This window comes from Schistocerca gregaria, chromosome 6 (assembly GCF_023897955.1).
Source record: "Schistocerca gregaria isolate iqSchGreg1 chromosome 6, iqSchGreg1.2, whole genome shotgun sequence".
In the NCBI taxonomy this organism is placed as follows: Eukaryota; Metazoa; Arthropoda; class Insecta; order Orthoptera; family Acrididae; genus Schistocerca; species Schistocerca gregaria.
The window spans coordinates 563,648,099-563,668,612 of NC_064925.1; the positions used below are offsets into that span (position 1 = coordinate 563,648,099).

Genomic DNA, 20,514 nt, shown 5'->3' on the forward strand with positions numbered 1-20,514 from the left:
AGTGCAAATAGGCAGAATATTAAGAAAATATAAAATAAAAGGAAACTTTCACCATCCTGCAAAATTTTCATCGCTGTTGGGATCTGTCAAAGACGACCTACAGTTGTGCAAGGCAAATGGCAAGTACTGTGCAGGATCACACAGCAGAACATCAGAGGCATACTCGCCTCCTTCAGCTTTGCAGGTCTGCATTACCGAACATTTTATTTTCACTGCCATGTAATGAATCACAGTGAGACAAAAATTGTGGCCCACGTGTCTAACTTTTGGGGTTTTCTATTCATGTGTCTGTGGAAATACAACTGCCTGACATTGAGTCTCTTATTAATCGGGACGGCGGTTTTCAATTGAATTCAGCATGCAATCCAGTCATTGAAAAAACTTCACGTCCTCCGTACCTGGCATAGTTCTATGATGGAACCGCAGGAGGACAATGGAATTCCCCGATGTGGTGAGTTTTCACAACAGAGGGCACACTGCGCACCAGAATCAAACACACTCAAGTGGCCTATGTGCACCGCCAAGTGTAGCTACATAAAAAATAAAAGGTAGAAGTAGGAGAATATACTAGTATTATGGCAATTTATGGACCAGCTTGTCTACTTAAATCAGGCTGTTCAAACCGAGCTCCAGGGAGCCAGAGCGCTCACTGCGGCAGCTCAGAGCCTTTGTGGAGGGGGAAAGCGAACTCACTGCCCCCTAGCTGCATGCACCCGCAACTGACGGAATAATCCGTGTTCAATGATCTATGATTAGCAGCGGGAGCCCTGTACCTCTATCGGAGGATACCTTTCTATTCATTGAGAGGGATGGTCATCCGCACTGTCTTGTATGTCATAAAGCATTTAATTCTGCGTAGAGGTACAATATACAACGACATTATACACGTCTTCACGCAGCGCAGTGTGATCAGGTAGAAGGCATTGCATGCAGAGAACTGGTACCCAGGCTTAAGAACAACATACCAGAAGTCGTAAGTTTAAAAACAGTTTTGTAATATGGAGTGTATCAAAACAGCGTTCTGTAATGCGTTTATAATTTTCAGGTGAATGAGAGCAGAGAAAACACTACTGAATCTGCAATCTGAGCAAGTTTCCGGGGCGCTCACATCACTGCGACAAGTGGCAAGCCATTTTCGATGGGACTTCTCATAAAATCATGCATGGTAACAGTTGCAGAATGTTTGTTTCCAAGGGAGGCGCAGGAAATTGAAGGGTTTGTCTGTCGAAGCAAACAATGTCTCATCGAATCTTGGACATGGCAGAGGATTTGGAGACACAGCTCAAGAAAAGGAGGGGAGCTTTGTTGCATTTTCACTAGCGCTTGACGAAAGCACTGACATATCAGACTGTGCTCAGCTTGCAGTTTTTGTGCGTGGTGTCGACATGGAGGTGCAAGTAACTGAAGAACTTTTGGATGTGGTACCACTCGATTATACTGCAACAGGACGTGACTTTTTGAAGCTGTTTGTGAATCAGTGGACAATATGAATTTGCTGTGGCATAAGCTCCCTTCTGTAACGATAGACGGTGCACCACAAATGATCGGGCATCACCAAGGTTTTGCTTCTTGTTTGAAAAATAAACTCAGGGACGAATTCAGAAAGACATTTTGACTCTTCATTGTATCATTCACCAAGAGGCACTGTGTGCTGAAGCAGTAGAACTGGGTGGCGTAATGAAAGATGTCATGGAGTGCACGAATTTTGTGCGGCGTCACGGTATGAATCATCGCCAGTTCAAAGGATTCCTGAAAGATATGAAAGCGGAGTATGGGGATATACCTTACTGCAGTACATTTCGTTGGCTGAGTCAGGGGCAAAGTTCTTGATGTTTACTTTGCTATTCATGAGGACATATCCCTTTTTCTTGAAATGAAAGGGGAAGAAATGCGTTGTCTGAAAGATATAAAATGGATATCACACCTGGTGTTCCTAGTTGACATAACTACACATCTGAATAATTTAAATCTGTCATTCCAGGGCAAAGGGCAGCTAATCATTGACATGCAACGACCAGATCAAAGCATCCATGGAAAAGTTACATTTATTTGAGTGGCAGATGAGTAATTGTTATTTAACGTTCTTCAATCGTCTTGCTTCTTTAAAACTACCTGAAGGTACTACTTTCGGCAATTTCCAAGCAAAGTTAAAGCAGCTCATCACGTCGTTTGAAACATGATTCTGAGACCTCACTAGTTTGGAAATGGAACTTAACACGTTCAGCACTCCTTTTTCAGTTTCCCCTAATGACTTGTAATCGTCACTTCAATTGGAGATTATTAATTTGCAAAATTTAACTTTGTTGAAAGACAGGTACTACAATACATTGGATTTGTCACGTTGGTATCATTAATTACAGCAAAAAACATTTCGCAAGCTTCACAACAATGCCGCTTAGATCACGTGCGTGTTTGGTTCTACATATTGTTGTGAGCAACTTTTCTCAGCAATGAAAAGAGTAAAAAGTAAGGAATGATCGTTTCTTCAGGATTCAACAATGAAGGCCATCCTCCGCATTAACACTGTGAACACTTTGACTCCTGATATTTCCGATCTTGTAATGAAAAGAAAATGTCAAGCTACAGAGGCCCAATACATTTAGTATGCAATTTCTTGTAAAACAGTTGTTTCTTACTTATTTCCTGAACATCGTATTTCCTGGTATAGCATGTCACCACGTTTCAGCAGCTAAGAGTATGAGGTTGGCGATCTTGTAAGATGCAGCTGGCACATCAAAACGCTTGCCTTGCCGCCTGCCTCAGCCAGCCATGCCACGTGTTGGTCCACTTGAACAGTCACAGCGAGTGACACGGCTCCCTGAAGCAGGGAGCACTCCGCGGCTCACAACGGAGCCAACGAGTTGTACAGCCTGACTTAAATTGTTCTGAGGAAAGGTATAGGGATGAATGGAATACAAATAATTCTAAAATGTCTAGATGGACAGATGGTATAGTGGGTACTTACTATACCCGAGGTAATTTATTATCAAATAGCACTTAACTGTCACCAAATTCTAACAACAGATTTAGAGGTGATAGGCATGACAGATCTGATGGTCTAAATAGGTAAAAAGAGAGGTGATGGATATGAGTGACAGAGATGTTCTTGGCAAAGCCCAAGGGTAGTGTGCAAATATGAAGGGACAAAAAATGTGGTAGAACCAGTGGGTTAGAATCAAATGACGTAGGTGATCGAGCAAATTGTATGGAAGCCTGTGTGAGGCAGAACAGAGTATACCAATCGGCGTTCATACAATGTCAAAAGGAAGAACTGTTGAGGGACACTTTGCAGGAAGAAAGGGAGAGATAATCTGATGTTCAGTTTTGGCCTTTTGTTGAAGAGAAAGTGAATAAGAAACTGGTAAATTAACTGATTCAGGATCTGAATTAAGTATAATTCATGAGTGGCGTGGAGTAAAAGACACAAGGGAGGCAAAGTCTTTGGCAGTTAAAGTAACACATTTGCAATCAATAGTGGGAAATTAAAGCAAAACGGTGGAGGAACTGGCTAGAGTGAGATCTTCCATAGACCATATAAGGTTTCTGTATCCCATGTATGGTGTCAGACAGATGTGCAGATTTTGTTGGGACTAGATTGGCTGAAAAGACTACAAGTCAGTATATTATTTAGCAGTCAGAAGATAACTGTCATGTATGGGGTAAAATGTAAGAAGGTTAAATTTAAAGGTGAACCAACATCGATAATGTACAAGGGAAGACTTAAGAAGTTTAAATTTAAATGTGAACCAGCATCGAGACAAATCATGGGATTATATAGTATCCATGATATGACAAAGTATGAGGAGTGGCAAGATTAGGTAGTCAAAAAGGTGCAAAGAGTAGATGTACAAGACAAGGGAAAGATATCAATGAATTTAATAATAATGAAATGAGAATACATGGGAAAGTGGTAGGATTAGCTGAAACCTAGATGGAGAATGAAAGATGTAACCATGAAAGTGATGAAATTATATGAGGTTTGTTCAAAAAATTCCAGAACTTTGCCCACAAAATTTTTCTACACTTACATTTTATTTATTGCGCATGGTCTTCTTCAAACTACTCTCTTCTGTAACTGATACACTACTACCAACGCCATTTCCACTTCCGAAAGTAGTCTTGATATGCCTCTTGCTGGATCGAGTGGAGTGCTGCCTGCGAATTTTCTTTTATCTCATCTATGGTTGCAAATCTTTGACCTTTCAATGGGGTTCTCAACTTTGGGAATAAAAAAAACTCTGCAAGCGGCCAGGGCTGGAGAGTACAGAAGACAAGGCAACACAGTGATTTTGATTTTTTGTGTAACAGACTGGCACTAATGGCATGAATGTGCTGGTGTGTTATAATTATGCAAGAGCCAAGGGTGTCTCATCACATTTTAGGCTGTTTCCTTCTCACATTTTCTCGCAGGCAACACAACACATCCCAATAGTACCATTGGTTAACAGTTTGTCCCTGTGGCATGAATTCATGATGAACTACTACCTCAAAGTCAAAGAAAACTATCAGCAAGGCTTTGACATTTGACCTGACCTGATGAGCTTTTTTTTGGTCTTGGAGAACAGTTCCTGACCCAACGTGAAGCTTGAACCTCGGTCTCATGGTCTCAACATCACAACCCTAGACCCATGTCTCATCACCAGCTATGATTCTTATATGCGCAATCCAAAAGGTCTTCACAGATTGCTAGACGGAGATCTTCACAAACTATGCGACATAACATTCTACTCAATACAGCATTGAACAACTAAAAGACATACAACAATGACACCTTCAGCAGTTACATATTACACACAGGCATGTGCAGGGATGCCAACTGCATTTTGCTCCAACATACCATTGGTGCGAAATTACGAATGCTCCGGAATTTTTTGACCAAACCTTGCAGATGAACGAAAGGAAAGCAGGTGAAGAAATGACTTGTTATTTGAAATATGCTCAGTGCATGATCAGATACACAAGGTATTGACAGAAGATGTTTTACGAGAAGGGGTAGGATTATGACCTATAGTCAAGGAGATGGTGAATAATATGGAAGTTAACATGACTGAGGGGCTAGTTTCAGCCTAGTTCAAGAAGAATTCTGGAACAGTACTGGAGGGCCAAATGGACAATGGCATCCAGTAATTATTATTATATGTATGAGGATGAATGAAAGCACAATAGTAAAGTTACCAAAGAAGCATTCATTAATTTTAGCATTTATGATATCCATTAATATGTTGGTATTACCAAACAAGAATGTGGACATTTTATTACGTTTCCACTGGTTGTTTAAGCAAGAGGCTGAATTTTATGCCTTTAAAAAAACTGAAGTTACAGCATAAGGGGCATGAGCAGGTGTTTTCTGAGATACAACAGTCAGTAGGAAGAACGGTAGACAGGGAGAGAAAATAAAGGGCGGCGAACACGAGAAAATTTTACACAAAGATTACTTTTCAGATGAGGAGAAATAAGGTGACGATGTCCTTGTTTGTTGAAAATGAACAAGATATAGTAGTACATGTAATATGGATATTTTAAATACGATAAACAATAATGCATCTGTGTTTTGCGCCAAAATGAAATTCCAGAAAATTAAATACTCCAATGATGATTAATGAATATTGCTGTACAGTAAAATTTAAAGTTATTTTGAAAAGACTAGATAATAATGATATACAGTCTTTAGTGAATGAAATAGAATATGATTAATTAATGAAAGGAAGTGGAAGTAATTTGACAGGTACGTAACAATGTTCACCGTAAGGAGAAAAGAATCACGAAAGATAAATATGATAAGATATAAAGTCATGTTAAAATTATTTTATTCAGAATGGGGGAGTAATGGGAGATCTCTGGAAACACAGAGAGACATGTTATATTTGAGAAAGATACGAGGTGGAATCCAAAATTTTCGGGAATGGTGCTGCCATCTGGAAAGTAGGAGTAGTAGATCTTTGCTCCATTAGCTGGAGAGAGCTGCGTATCTGCTGAGTCAGTGTGTGGAGTGGCATTCAGCTGGAGGACATGTTGGGTGTTCACAGTAATTTCCGTAATACTCTATGTTTGGTGTGTGGTGATTTTACAACGGATCTGCAAACAGAATAGTGCATGTGTATCAAATTCTGTGTGAATCTTGGGAAAAGTTCTATGGAGACCCTTGCAATGATACAACAAGTGTTTCAGGGACAAAGCAACAATCATCCCAGTGGCAGAGACTAGGCTCTCGAAGACCCAAACAAGCGAGACAGGTGAAGAGCAAAGTGAAGAGCATGATCATCGTTTTGTTTGATACCAATGCATCCCACCCAACCAAACAGTGAATTCCACGTACTACTGTGACATTCCCCCACAAGAACCATGGTCCTTGCCGTTGGTGGGGAGGCTTGCGTGCCTCAGCGATACAGACAGCCATACCATAGGTGCAACCACAACGGAGGGGTATCTGTTGAGAGGCCAGACAAACATGTGGTTCATGAAGAGGGGCAGCAGCCTTTTCAGTAGTTGCAGGGGCAACAGTCTGGATGATTGACTGATCTGGCCTTGTTACATTAACCAAAACAGCCTTGCTATGCTGGTACTGTGAACGGCTGAAAGCAAGGGGAAACTACGGCCATAATTTTTCCCGAGGGCATACAGCTTTACTGTATGATTAAATGATGATGGCGCCCTCTTGGGTAAAATATTCCGGAGGTAAAATAGTCCCCCATTCGGATCTCCTGGCGGGGACTACTCAAGGGGACATCATTATCAGGAGAAAGAAAGCTGGCGTTCTACGGATCGGAACGTGGAATGTCCGATCCCTTAATCAGGCAGGTTGGTTAGAAAATTTAAAAAGGGAAATGTATAGGTTAAAGTTAGATAGAGTGGGAATTAGTGAAGTTCGGTGGCAGGAGGAACAAGACTTCTGGTCAGGTGACTACAGGGGTATAAACACAAAATCAAATAGGGGTAATGCAGGAGTTGGTTTAATAATGAATAAAAAAATAGGAGTACGGGTAAGCTACTACGAACACCATAGTGAACGCATTATTGTGGCCAAGATAGACACGAAACCCACACCTAATACAATAGTACAAGTTTATATGCCAACTAGTTCTGCAGATGACGAAGAAATTGAAGAAATGTATGATGAAATAAGAGAAATTATTCAGATAGTGAAGGGAGATGAAAATTTAATAGTCATGAGTGACTTGAATTCAAGTGTAGGAAAAGGGAGAGAAGGAAATGTAGTACATGGATACGGATTGGGGCTAAGAAATGAAAGAGGAAGCCGCCTGGTAGAATTTTGCACAGAGCACAACTTAATCATAGCTAACACTTGGTTTAAGAATCATGAAAGAAGGTTGTATACATGGAAGAACCCTGGAGATACTAAAAGGTATCAGATAGATTATATAATGGTAAGACAGAGATTTAAGAACCAGGTTTTAAATTGTAAGACATTTCCAGGGGCAGATGTGGGCTTTGACCACAATCTATTGGTTATGACCTGTAGATTAAAACGGAAGAAACTGCAAAAAGGTGGGAATTTAAACAGATGGGACCTGGATAAACTGAAAGGACCAGAGGTTGTACAGAGTTTCAGGGAGAGCATAAGGGAACAATTGACAGGAATGGGGGAAAGAAATACAATAGAAGAAGAATGGGTAGCTTTGAGGGATGAAGTAGTGAAGGCAGCAGAGGATCAAGTAGGTAAAAAGATGAGGGCTAGTAGAAATCCTTGGGTAACAGAAGAAATACTGAATTTAATTGATGAAAGGAGAAAATATAAAAATGCAGTAAATGAAGCAGGCAAAAAGGAATACAAACGTCTCAAAAACAAGATCGACAGGAAGTGCAAAATGGGTAAGCAGGGATGGTTAGAGGACAAATGTAAGGATGTAGAGGCATATCTCACTAGGGGTAAGATAGATACTGCCTACAGGAAAATTAAGTAGACCTTCGGAGAACAGAGAACCACTTGTATGAATATCAAGAGCTCAGATGGAAACCCAGTTCTAAGCAAAGAAGGGACAGCAGGAAGGTGGAGGGAGTATATAGAGGGCCTATACAAGGGCAAGTACTTGAGGACAATATTATGGAAATGGAAGAGGATGTAGATGAAGATGAAATGGGAGATACAATACTGTGTGAAGAGTTTGACAGAGCACTGAAAGACCTGAGTAGACAACATTCCATTAGAACTACTGACAGCCTTAGGAGAGCCAGTCCTGACAAACTCTACCATCTGGTGAGCAAGATGTATGAGACAGGCGAAATACCCTCAGACTTGAAGAAGAATATAATAATTCCAATCCCAAAGAAAGCAGGTGTTGACAGATGTGAAAATTACCGAACTTTCAGTTTAATAAGCCACAGTTGCAAAATACTAATGCAAATTCTTTACAGACAAATGGAAAAACTGGTAGAAGCTGACCTCGGGGAAGCTCAGTTTGGATTCCATAGAAATACTGGAACACGTGAGGCAATACTGACCTTACGAATTATCTTAGAAGAAAGATTAAGGAAAGGCACAACTACGTTTGTAGCATTTGTAGACTTAGAGAAAGCTTTTGACAATGTTGACTGGAATACTCTCTTTCAAATTATGAAGGTGGCAGGGGTAAAATACAGGGCCGAAAGGTTATTTACAATTTGTACAGAAACCAGATGGCAGTTATAAGAGTCGAGGGGTATAAAAGGGAAGCAGCGGCTGGGAAGGGAGTGAGACAGGGTTGTAGCCTCTCCCCGATGTTATTCAATCTGTATATTGAGCAAGCAGTGAAGGAAACAAAAGTAAAATTCGGAGTAGGTATTAAAATCCATGGAGAAGAAATAAAAACTTTGAGGTTCACCGATGACATTGTAATTCTGTCAGAGAAAGCTAATGACTTGGAAGAGCAGTTGAACGGAATGGACAGTGTCTTGAAAGGAGGATATAAGATGAACATCAAAAAAAGCAAAACGAGAATAATGGAATTTAGTCGAATTAAGTCAGGTGATGCTGAGGGAATTAGATTAGGAAATGAGACACTTAAAGTAGTCAAGGAGTTTTGCTATTTGGGAAGCAAAATAACTGATGATGGTCAAAGTAGAGAGGATATAAAATGTAGACTTGCAATGGCAAGGTAAGCGTTTCTGAAGAAGAGAAATTTGTTAACATTGAGTATAGATTTAAGTGTCAGGAAGTCGTTTCTGAAAGTATTTGTATGGAGTGTAGCCATGTATGGAAGTGAAACATGGATGATAAATAGTTTAGACAAGAAGAGAATAGAAGCTTTCGAAATGTGGTGCTACAGAAGAATGCTGAAGATTGGGTGGGTACATCACATAACTAATGAGGAGGCATCGAATAGGATTGGAGAGAAGAGAAGTTTGTGGCACAACTTAGCTAGAAGAAGGGATCGGTTGGTAGGACATGTTCTGAGGCATCAAGGGATCACCAATTTAGTATTGGAGGGCAGTGTGGAGGGTAAAAATCGTAGAGGGAGACCAAGAGATGAATACACTAAACAGATTCAGAAGGATGTAGGTTGCAGTAGGTACTGGGAGCTAAAGAAGCTTGCACAGGATAGAGTAGCGTGGAGACCTGCATCAAATCAGTCTCAGGACTGAAGACCACAACAACAACAGACTGTGACATTTTGCAATGGCTATGTGAAAACATGCGGCAACGATGGCCCAAACTTTGGCGTCAAGGGAACTGGCTGCTGCATCACGACAACACGCCCTGTCACACGTCCTTGCTCACCAGGACCTTTTTGGCAAAAATGAACATGGTGGTTGTACCCCACCCACCGTACTTGCCATATTTGGCACCTTGCAGCTTTGCACTATTCCCAAAACTGAAACTCAAGTTGGAAGACCATCAGTTCACACTCTAGAGAGGATTCAAGAAGCACCACTAGCAGTGATAAACACCCTCAAAGAACAGGACTTCCAGAAAACGTTTGACCAGGGGCCGAAGCGCTGGGACTGGTGTGTACGTGCGCATGGGAACTACTTAGAGGGTGGTGGTGACCATTAGTCCAAAGGTAGAGTCTTCAACAGATGGCAACACCAGTCCCGAAAATTTTGGATAGCACCTCCTATGAAGGAAACAGAGTGGTTTAAAGAATTAAGGAGAGGAACATAAATTGTTAGTTATAAATGATGAAAGTGTGTAAAGTAGGTAGTTTTAAAATTTTATAAGGAGTAGATAGAGATATGACAAAGTTTTATTCATCGATAGCAGTGTTTTAGCTACAGCATGTAGATAGTGTAGGTGTGGATGTGAATACGAAGAGAATACAATAATATGAAACTGAATGAAAATACTTCTGTAATATCTGATCTCCAGCAGATAGCAAATAATTTTAACTCATATTTCTCTGAGGCAGCTGATATTCTGGAGAAGCAAAACTTTCAAAATGCTGTCACTGCAAATCAGATTAAAACTGTCCCTAGTAACAAGTGTCTCTTCATACAGCCAACAGATGATCAGGAAATGCTAAAAACAATAGGGTAGCTAAAATCAAAATTTTCCTCTGGTACTGACAACATACCAGACCATATCATTAAAAAATGTGCAGCCTTAGTAGTTAAGCGCATGGTGGACATATGCAATAGTTCACTTTCTCAGGGAATCTTCCCAGAAAGGCTAAAAATAGCTAAATTGAAGCCATTGTTCAAAAAGAGTGAAAAAACAGATATAACAAATTATAGGCCAGTCTCTCTACTATCTGTTTTTTCTAAAATAATTGAAAAAATCTTTTATAAAAGACTCGTATATTTCACTGAAAAAAATAAACTTTTCTCAGCTACACAGCATGGTTTCCGAAAATGTAAATCCACTGAGACAGCTATTATCGATTTCTTAAATGAAGCTTTAAATGGATTAGATGAACACATAGCAACAATATTCCTAGATCTTTCAAAAGCATTTGACACCATTAAGCATGGTCTTTTGCTTAGAAAGCTAGAAAATGTTGGCGTCAGAGGCCAAGCCTATGAATGGGTAAAGTCATATCTCCAAAACAGACACCAAATAGTTGAAGTCTTGTACAAAGACAGAAAAAAATTTAACTACCTATCAATCAGAAAAACAGTGTGTTAAATACGGTGTGCTGCAGGGTTCTGTACTGGGACCAATCCTGTTCTTGCTGTTTGTAAATGTCCTGGAACCATCCAGCCCTAACTATAAGTACATTAAATATGCCTATGATACAAATAGCGTATTTACTTGAATCTAAGCCGCACTCAATTCTAAGCTGCACCTAAAAAATGAGACTCGAAACCAAGGAAAAAAATTTCCCTGATATTTGAGACTCAAAATTCAAGGGGAGAGAAAAGTTATAGGCCGCACCTCCAAATCGAAACAAAGTTGGTACATTATAACATGAGGCATAATTTAGGTCGAATGAATTATGATACAGCTACAGTAGTTTGGTTCGAGTCATAAACTTAGCAGTTATGCGTTACCACGTAGCCACTGCTATGCGTCAGATGCTTCGTCCGTATTTATCCGGGTACCCTTCTTTTTTCACGTGCTTCGTCTGGTTTGAATTGATTGTTTATTTTTCTTTGATCTGATAAGTGCCGTTCTCTTTGTTATAGGTGTTTACGTCACTCTAAGCTGGAAATGCTTTACTGTATTGTGCCATGCATTGTTTGTCGCTTTCTGATAATGAGTGTTTACAGCCTATAGCCGCTCGCTGCATGGCTTGCATCTGTGCACGGGAATCGTCTCTTTAGCGAAACAATGGTAAGAGATTTCTATTTGTTGTTACTTACACTGCTGCTTTCCTTGATAATGATCAACAAGAACCAAATAATAGATTGCGTATTATAGAAGATGTTCTGAACGAGAGTTTAGTAGAATTTTTCTCCATTTGGAAATCTTTGCAGATGCCTCTTTAGTACATTACATTCTGCACAGAAATTAGAGTCATCTTAGATTTAAAAATCTAGTCAATTGCCGTGCTTCATTTCTGCCTGTATCACTATTAGGCATAATAATACCGGCAATACGAATATAAAAATGACATGATATATGTATTCTTCCCCGTTTGATGTTGTCTTACTCTAGATTCGTAGTTTATTAGGCAGACAGGATTTAAATGAAAACACGAAAGAATAGGCCCTACATGACAAAATGTTTATATTCATATTATTCTTATGGTGAAGAGAATACTGCATGTGATTCACAATTCATAAAAATTCCTATTAGCAACGATCTCTTCTCACAGGTAGGAAAAAATTCAGAACATAGAGTTTCCCATATTGACAAACATCCCAAACACTCTTGCCAGTCGGATTTTTGTAGTACATTGAAATGCTGCTACATTCAAAGATGAACAATACGAAATTTGTATTTACTTCGTTGGATAATGTATGGAAAATGCAGTGGTCGAAACTCGGGGCGGAGAAAAAAGCTCGTCTTCCACCTTTTTTTTTTTAATTTATTTACTGACACAGAGGTTTTGGTGCGAGTGTATTTCTTTGTGCCTCCAAAGCATATATTCGACGGCAGAAGTTAGTTGTGGCGGCACCTACCAACATTTTTCAGAACTTCCGCGTACTTTGCACTCGATTCTAAGCCACAGGCGGTTATTTGGATTACAGAAACCGGGAAAAAAGTGTGAATAAATATAGTATACTTATCAAAGCAAAGACCCAGGAAGAGCTCCAAAATTAAATAAAAAAGAGCACTACACATGTATCAAAATGGTTCGCAATGAACAACTTAATAATAAACACACATAAAACAAACACTATGCATCCACACACAGTGCAGAATAAACAGCCTTTAACTGCTACCATAGAACTGTTAGGCAAAAAGACTTGAAATTGTAAATAGCACAAAATTTTTGGGAGTTTGGATCCAAGATGACCTAAGATGGCAGAAACACGCACAACACCTATGTAGTAAATTAAATACCATTTGTTATAGTATAAAAATTCTTGCTGGATGCACATCTATGCAAGTCATAAAAAATGTGTACTATGCCCAAGTAGAATCATTATTAAGATATGGTTTAATTTGCTGGGGAAATTCACCACCCAGCAAAAGCTGTTTTATTGCACAAAAAAGAATTATAAGAGCCATGGAAGGTTTAGCACCTCGATCTTCATGCAAACCCTCATTTAAAAAGCTTCATATTCTTCCATTATATATCCAAGAAACAATAATGTTTATAAGGAAAATCGTAGATGAAAATAACAAGATTGCTCCAAAAAACCAAAATATCCATTCATACAACACAAGAAATAATCAAGATTTACATACGCAGTTTTCACATACATCACTAAAACAAAAAGGACCCTTGCACGCAGGAAAAAAACTATATAACAAACCACCTACAGAAATTAAGGCAATAACTGGCATGCATAAATTCAAAACTGCAGTGAGTGACTACTTGCTACAGAATTGTTACTACAGTGTTGATGAATTTTTATCTACAATGTAAATATGTGAAAAATTTAAATAGTTTATACAATTAAGGCCAAAATGAGAAATGTGTACATTAGATTTATCTGTGTATTATATGTGGTCTATTACATATATGTGTGTGTCTGTGTAATCAAGGCTAAAAGTATGAAATGTGTGCGTGTAAAATTTGTTAGAGTTATATTGCTATATACTGAAAACCATACAACAGCTTTTTCTGTTAGACTTTATTGCAAATTATTTGGCTTGTCCTATATCATTATGTATCCCTGTACAGTGTATGACAAGACCAATAAATATACAATACAAAGAAGTTTTGAAAGTACTAAAAAATTATTTATTGAGATAATAGTTGCAGATTTGTATCAGTATTCCACAGTATATTTTACAATTATTATATGGGAGAACTCTTCTTGTCTTTGATACAGTGACTTGAAATAGTTCAGTGAAGTATTACAGTGGACAGCACATTTACTGACAAAATTTGATTCTGTAAAGTGAAATAATGGAGACAAATATATTTTAATGTAATGTTTTTTAATGGACAATTTCAAGGAATTTGTACGCAAAATCACTTCATTTATTCACAAATACTTTGTAGCAATGAAATTAATGTAATAAAAATGGCATTGATAATGGACGACTTTCACCTGCAAGTAAAATGTGTGGATGTAGATAAAAGGGGTCAATTGACGTATTTCACAGGGCAATGAAAATGTATACATTTAGTGACCATTCCAGAGGGAGGCAATGTCGAGTCATGCTTTGCCCTGACATCAGTAAATATTACATACAATTTATCACCTTTTTTAATTTTACCTCCATGTGGCTGACAATGTACATGAGAAGACTGAAAGCTAGATCCTTAAGTTTGTTTTTTGTGTCTTTAACATGTCATCACAGAATCCATTGCTAAGATGACCGCGAGTATAGAAGTGTGTGAATCTAACTTGAGAAATAGTTATAGTTATGCTGTTAAAGAGGGAGTTTGTAAGAATTGTAACACTGAAATAACAACGCTAAAAGAACGAATTGCTAGCTTACAATTCATAGGCAGTTCCTTAAGAAGCGGTATTGACTCACTCAAAAAAGAAAATCGGGATCTGCGATCGAAGCCAACACTAAGTGAAGTGATGCAAGACAAAAGTAATATATTGTCCGAGTGGGTAAAAGTGCCGTACAAAAATAGTGTTCCAACTACAAAAAGAACAACAAAGTCTGCTAAAACTGTCACATTTTTGGAAAAAAAAAAAAACAAATATCATGTTTTGCAAACAAGTGACTGTGATAACGACTCTCCAAATGATCGCGAACTTGAAAAAGTCAGTGAACTGAAAATGAATAGCATTTTTTCAAATAATGTCAACAACAAACACAGATCATCAGGGAAAAAGAGTAATGTGCTATTACTAACAGACAGTCATGGCAGGAATCTATCCAGCATGCTCCGTGAGAAAAATCGCGACATAGCAGTGACTAGTGTAGTGAAACCGGGAGCGGGATGTAAAAATGTTGTAGACATTAACTCTCAGACGAAATTAATGCGAGAAAATGACTTTATCGTCTGTATAATGGGTTCAAACGATGTGGCAAAAAATGAAGCTGAGGTTTGGGTGAAAACACTACTGAATTTTTTACAAGCTAATAAATGCAGAAACACAGTAGTTGCCACACTTCCTCATAGGCATGATCTGATTTATAGTTCATGTGTAAACAAAGAAATTCAGAAAACAAACATTAAAATAAGAAAACTGTGTTCTCAATACACTAAGTGTGATGTACTGGATATAAGCAAGCTGCATCTAAATCTGCACACGAAGCATGGAATGCATTTGAACTATGAAGGGAAAAGATTTGTTTGTGATCGTGTTAGTGAAATAATTAAAGAAAGACTTGTAAGGGATAGAACAATTTATCAGCTTCCTGAGCATCCTACCAATAGCGAGGAAAACAAAATAAACAAGAAAGAAGAACGAAAATACAACACTGCTGATGTTCCTAATTTAAACTAGAGGTATGTGATGCTGTAAATATGATTCCCAATTACGAAATCGTGAATACGCCCGAACTAAAAATTTATCACCATAATGTGCAATTCCTGTGTAATAAGATCGGTGAAATTAATGTTCTTTTAACACATGAACTTAATGATATCTCGGTGTTATGCATTTCTGAGCACTGGCTTAACCCAGAATACGAAAATAAACAAATTTGTCTTGGCTGCTTACTACTGCAGGAAAAACAGCAAGCAGGGTGGGGTAGCAATTTACACAAAGGATAATGTAGATTTTATTACAAAACCTGACTTAACTAGGGCAAATGTCCAAAAGGATTATGAAATTGCAGCTATAAAAATTACTCAGTTCAATCTGGTTATTGCTACAGTTTACTGATCACCGTCCGGGAATTTTGAACTTTTCTTAAACAAAATGGAGTCTTTGCTAAATAAAGTAAATAAAATGGATTGTGAATTGATAATCTGTGGTGACTTCAACATTGACTTCCTCACGAATAGTGGAAATAGGGAGACCATTTTGAGCCTTGCAACGTCCTACAATTTAAAGGCTGAAGTAAAAGCAGCTACCCGAGTATCAGAAACTTGCCAAACAGCTCTTGATCAGTTTCTAGTCACGAAGAGTTTACACAACACCTCACTAAAAATTTTCAATGCAGGTTTTAGTGATCATCTCGCTCAAATATTAAGCATAAAAGTACAAGGCAGTATTATTAACAACATGTTTTTCAGAACAGCATATCGAAGTTATAATCAGCATAATGTGAACTACTTCAACAACTTATTACATAAAGAAAAATGGCTAGGAGTGTACAAAATGAATGATATACATGAAAAATTCAACACTTTCATTAAGACATTAACCCATTTCTTTTATCTTGCATTCCCACTGAAAACATTAACCATACGGGGAAACTCTAGAACAAACAGCTGGATCACAAAGGGAATAAGGGTTTCATGCCAGAAGAAAAGACTACTTCATGAAATATGCAACTCAAAAAATTCCTCACCTGTAGTACGTGCATAGTATGAAAAATACTCCAAAATATTAAGAAAAGTAATAAAAGCAGCAAAAATAATGCATAATGATGAAATCATTTATAATTCAGCTAATAAATCAAAGGCTATGTGGAGTGTTATAAAAAAAGAATGTGGAGAATACAGACAACCCTGGAAAAATATTACACTATCACATTCAAATAAAAAAAGTAACAAACCCCTTAGAAGTAGCCAACACATTTAACAACTTTTTCACAGGTGTTGCTGAAAATATGTTACAATCAAACTTTAAGAGCACCCAGGCAAATAAATATAAAATAAGTGCATGTAGAGGATCACTGTACATCAGTTCCGTTTCACAAGATGAAGTAGCTAAAGCAATAAAAGGACTAAAAAATTCCAAATCGGCAGGTATTGATGGTATACCTGCAACGATGTTAAAGAAGAGCGCATAAAACCTAATTGAAGTACTCACACATTTGTGGGACTGCTCACTTCAGTCATGCATTTTCCCTGATGTGTTGAAAACATCAAAAGTTATTCCTGTATATAAAAAAGGGGATAAACACAATGCAAATAACTACAGACCCATCACAATTTCCTCCAACACCTCTAAAGTCTGGAAAAAGTTATGTATGAGAAACTTATGAAATTTATAAATAAAAACAGCATCTTATGTAATGAACAACATGGATTCAGAAATAAGAGGTCAACAACAACTGCTGTCTATGAGTGCATCAATTCCATCCTAAACCTGATGGACAAAAAACAGGAAACAATAGGAGTCTTTATTGACTTGTCAAAAGCTTTTGACATGGTGGACCATAAAATTCTGCTATCAAAGCTAGAAAGATATGGTATTCGAGGTCTGTCCAACAAGTGGATCAGTTCCTTCCTGACAAATCGTATGCAGGCAGTGTCTGTCAAGCACACAAATATTGAGCTAAAACCTGTATCTAATCACTTATCTGACTACAAACAAAATGTGGTGTACCCCAAGGATCCGTATTGGGACCCCTTCTGTTTCTTCTGTATGCTCTAAGCTTAAATATTGATGCACACAAAACAATCATATTTGAAGATGACACCACGATTTTACTAAAAGGAGACGACGACTAACAGTTACAGCAGACAGTAAACACGGTCACGAAACAACTTAGCAGCTGGGCACTGAGTAATCAGCTTGCAATAAACAGTAAGAAAACTGTTGCTCTAAAATTCCAGTGTTCCTAACAAGGACGTGTTTATCCCATCAGTCTCTATCAAGGACGAACCAGTTGGTAACAGTACTGAAACCAAATTCTTAGGACTTTGGCTGCAGAGTAACATCAGATGGAATAAGCACATTGAATATCACAATGCAGAACTGAGCAAAACATGTTATCTTCTTTGTTCATTAAAATCATGCTGTAGTGAGAAAACAGTATTGAATGCATATCATGCATACTTTCATTCTCGTCTTAGACATGGGGTCACCTTCTGGGGAAACTCTAAAACAGCTAATAGCACTTTTAAACTACAAAAAAGGGCCATTAGAATCATGTTTGGGTGCAAGCCTAGAGACTCTTGTAAACCCCTGTTTAAGAAATCTGGTATTCCCCATTACCGTGTGTATACATTATGGAAACCCTTATGTTCTTTAAATTAAATGTAATAGGCAAGGACCGGAGACTACAAAAAATGTGATATACATGAGCACTTTACCAGACAAAACAGAAACTTACATATGACTCAAATCAGCACAGCACTATGCCAAAAAGATACTTTTTACATGGGAGTTAAGCTTTATAACAAACTTCCTGAAAACATAAAAGCTATCACTGATGTTAATACATTTGGAAAATCTCTAAAGTCATATTTACAGCATCACTGCTTTTACTCCATTGAAGAATATTTAAATTTATGAAATGTGTTATATAAATACTTACGTGTAAAGTGTATTATTGTAAGCTTAAATATGTATGCCTTGAAATTATTTTCAGCTTGTATATTTATAAGTTGACTTGTCCAATGTCTTAGGCTTAAGCTGCTATGCATGGCCAATAAAATACAATCTACAATCTACAACCTTGCTGGTAAAATATTATGACTAGACAAAGAAGGCACATTCTGTGAAAGTAACAACAAAACAGAGAGTACAAAATAGGAACAACATTAACCTATAAAGGGCGCAGTGGTCATCAGAGACAGTAAAAGCAGACTCCTGTAAAAGAAGTATATGGAGGAACTAACAGCAAAATACAAAAATATTTCATCAGTAGTCACACGTGATATGAACAGGTGAGTTGCAGATGAGTGAACAAGGTAAGAAGTAGCGTGGCTTTAATGAGTCCGAAGCAAGTGGTGCGGTATTGGTTGTCTGTAGTGTATGTAGCTGCAACAAGCAGACTTTGCAATAGTTGCTCCAAGTGGTGTGGGCACTGACAAACTCTATCAACATTTGTAGCGCCAGTAATGAATGAATGAAGTTTTAATTATTTATCATGTGAATAATGTGATAAGTCTTGCCCAGGCAATTTAATATGAATTTTCAATTTCTGTCTCAGTGGATTATTATTTACTGTGACAAATATGCCACCTCCCATTACCATTAGCCCATATTGTCCATACACTCTCCAATTGTCCCCAAAATATCTCACTGCTGTCAGTTTCCGGTTTAAACCAGCTTTCTAAACATAAAACCATATGAGCTCCACAGCTTTTTAGGAGTACTTTTTTGCAACTGATTCAGCAGTTAGTCACTAGTATTTTAGTACTCTTAACTATATTGGACATTTCACTGAATCTTATACTGACACTTCTGTCATTGTTTCCTGGACTGGATGGAGAATTGCTATTCTAAACAACCCTTGTGTACTGCCCACATATCTACTTGGATATCAGCCTCTTATGTATAATGCTCATCTGATCCATTTCGGGGCATACGTAAGTTCCTAACCCTATGGCACAAGTCAACCTTTGAACTGAAGATTGCATGAACAACAGTTGGTGATGTCAAAAACAAAGAGGGCAAAGCTTAACTTAAATTTTGCTGCAAAATTTCATTCAATCATGATCAGTACAAAAGGCACTACTAACAACGACAATGATGTGAGAGGGGGGGGGGGGGGGGGGAATAGGAGGAGGAGGAGGAGGAGGAGAAGAAGAAGAAGAAGAAGAAGAAGAAGAAGAAAGAAAAACAGACAAACACTGATAAGCACAGGAGAAATTTCTTCATAATATACCTCTTTTTGAGTTGGAGTTTTACTATTGGATGACATAAGAGCTGTCAAAAATTGAATAAATTTCTGCAAATCATTTATGAGGTTTTTGTAACTTTCGCTGTTTTTATCTGCTTCAGATGATTTTTCCACACTCATCTTAATCCCATTAAAGCAACTCTGAAGCATATAGCACATAACCTGGAAGAGAGACAGTAGTTTGAAATTTCAATAATGTACTTGCGTAATACCATTTTGGATTTTAGCTGTTGAGTCATAATTAATATTGCAGTATTACCTTACATAATTAAATTGTAGCACTTAGCAAACAAAACAGCATTTAGTTAGTTTCTTTTTTCTGATAATTTCCAAAAATGTTTGATACAGCACTGAATGCACTGTATCTTCAAATTTTATTTCTTCCTGACACTGTTAGTTCCGTTCATTTCTGCTTGACAGCATGAGCAAATGAGTTATTCCAATGGTCAGCATGGAGATACATATAGTGCAGAACATACACAGTGTTTATGGTTTTAGGAATCCAAATCTGCTACTACTAGAGACAATTCAGGACTGAACACTGAAAGCCACCACCTCAGAGGCAAACTATTAGAAATTAGTACAATACCTGTAGATTAAAACTGAAGAAAGTGCAAAAAGGTGGGAATTTAAAGAGATGGGACCTGGATAAACTAAAAGCACCAGAGGTTGTACGGAGTTTCAAGGAGAGCATAAGGGAGCAATTGACAGGAATGGGGGAAAGAAATACAATAGAAGAAGAATGGGTAGCTTTGAGGCATGAAGTAGTGAAGGCAGCAGAGGATCAAGTAGGTAAAAAGACGTGGGCTAGTAGAAATCCTTGGGTAACAGAAGAAATATTGAATTTAATTGATGAAAGGAGAAAATAT

The 20,514-nt window shown here is 37.9% G+C and overlaps 1 protein-coding gene across 5 annotated transcripts in view; it reads right to left on the minus strand.

Moving 5' to 3' along the window:
- Positions 1–20,514, minus strand: part of LOC126279017 (cohesin subunit SA-2-like) — a 359,735-nt gene that overhangs the window by 121,395 nt on the left and 217,826 nt on the right. For all 5 annotated transcript variants that reach the window (XM_049979406.1, XM_049979405.1, XM_049979404.1 and 2 more), the window contains one exon: positions 19,631–19,807. In XM_049979406.1, coding sequence (XP_049835363.1) covers positions 19,631–19,807 — 177 coding nt within the window. The remainder of the gene's footprint in view (positions 1–19,630; positions 19,808–20,514) is intronic.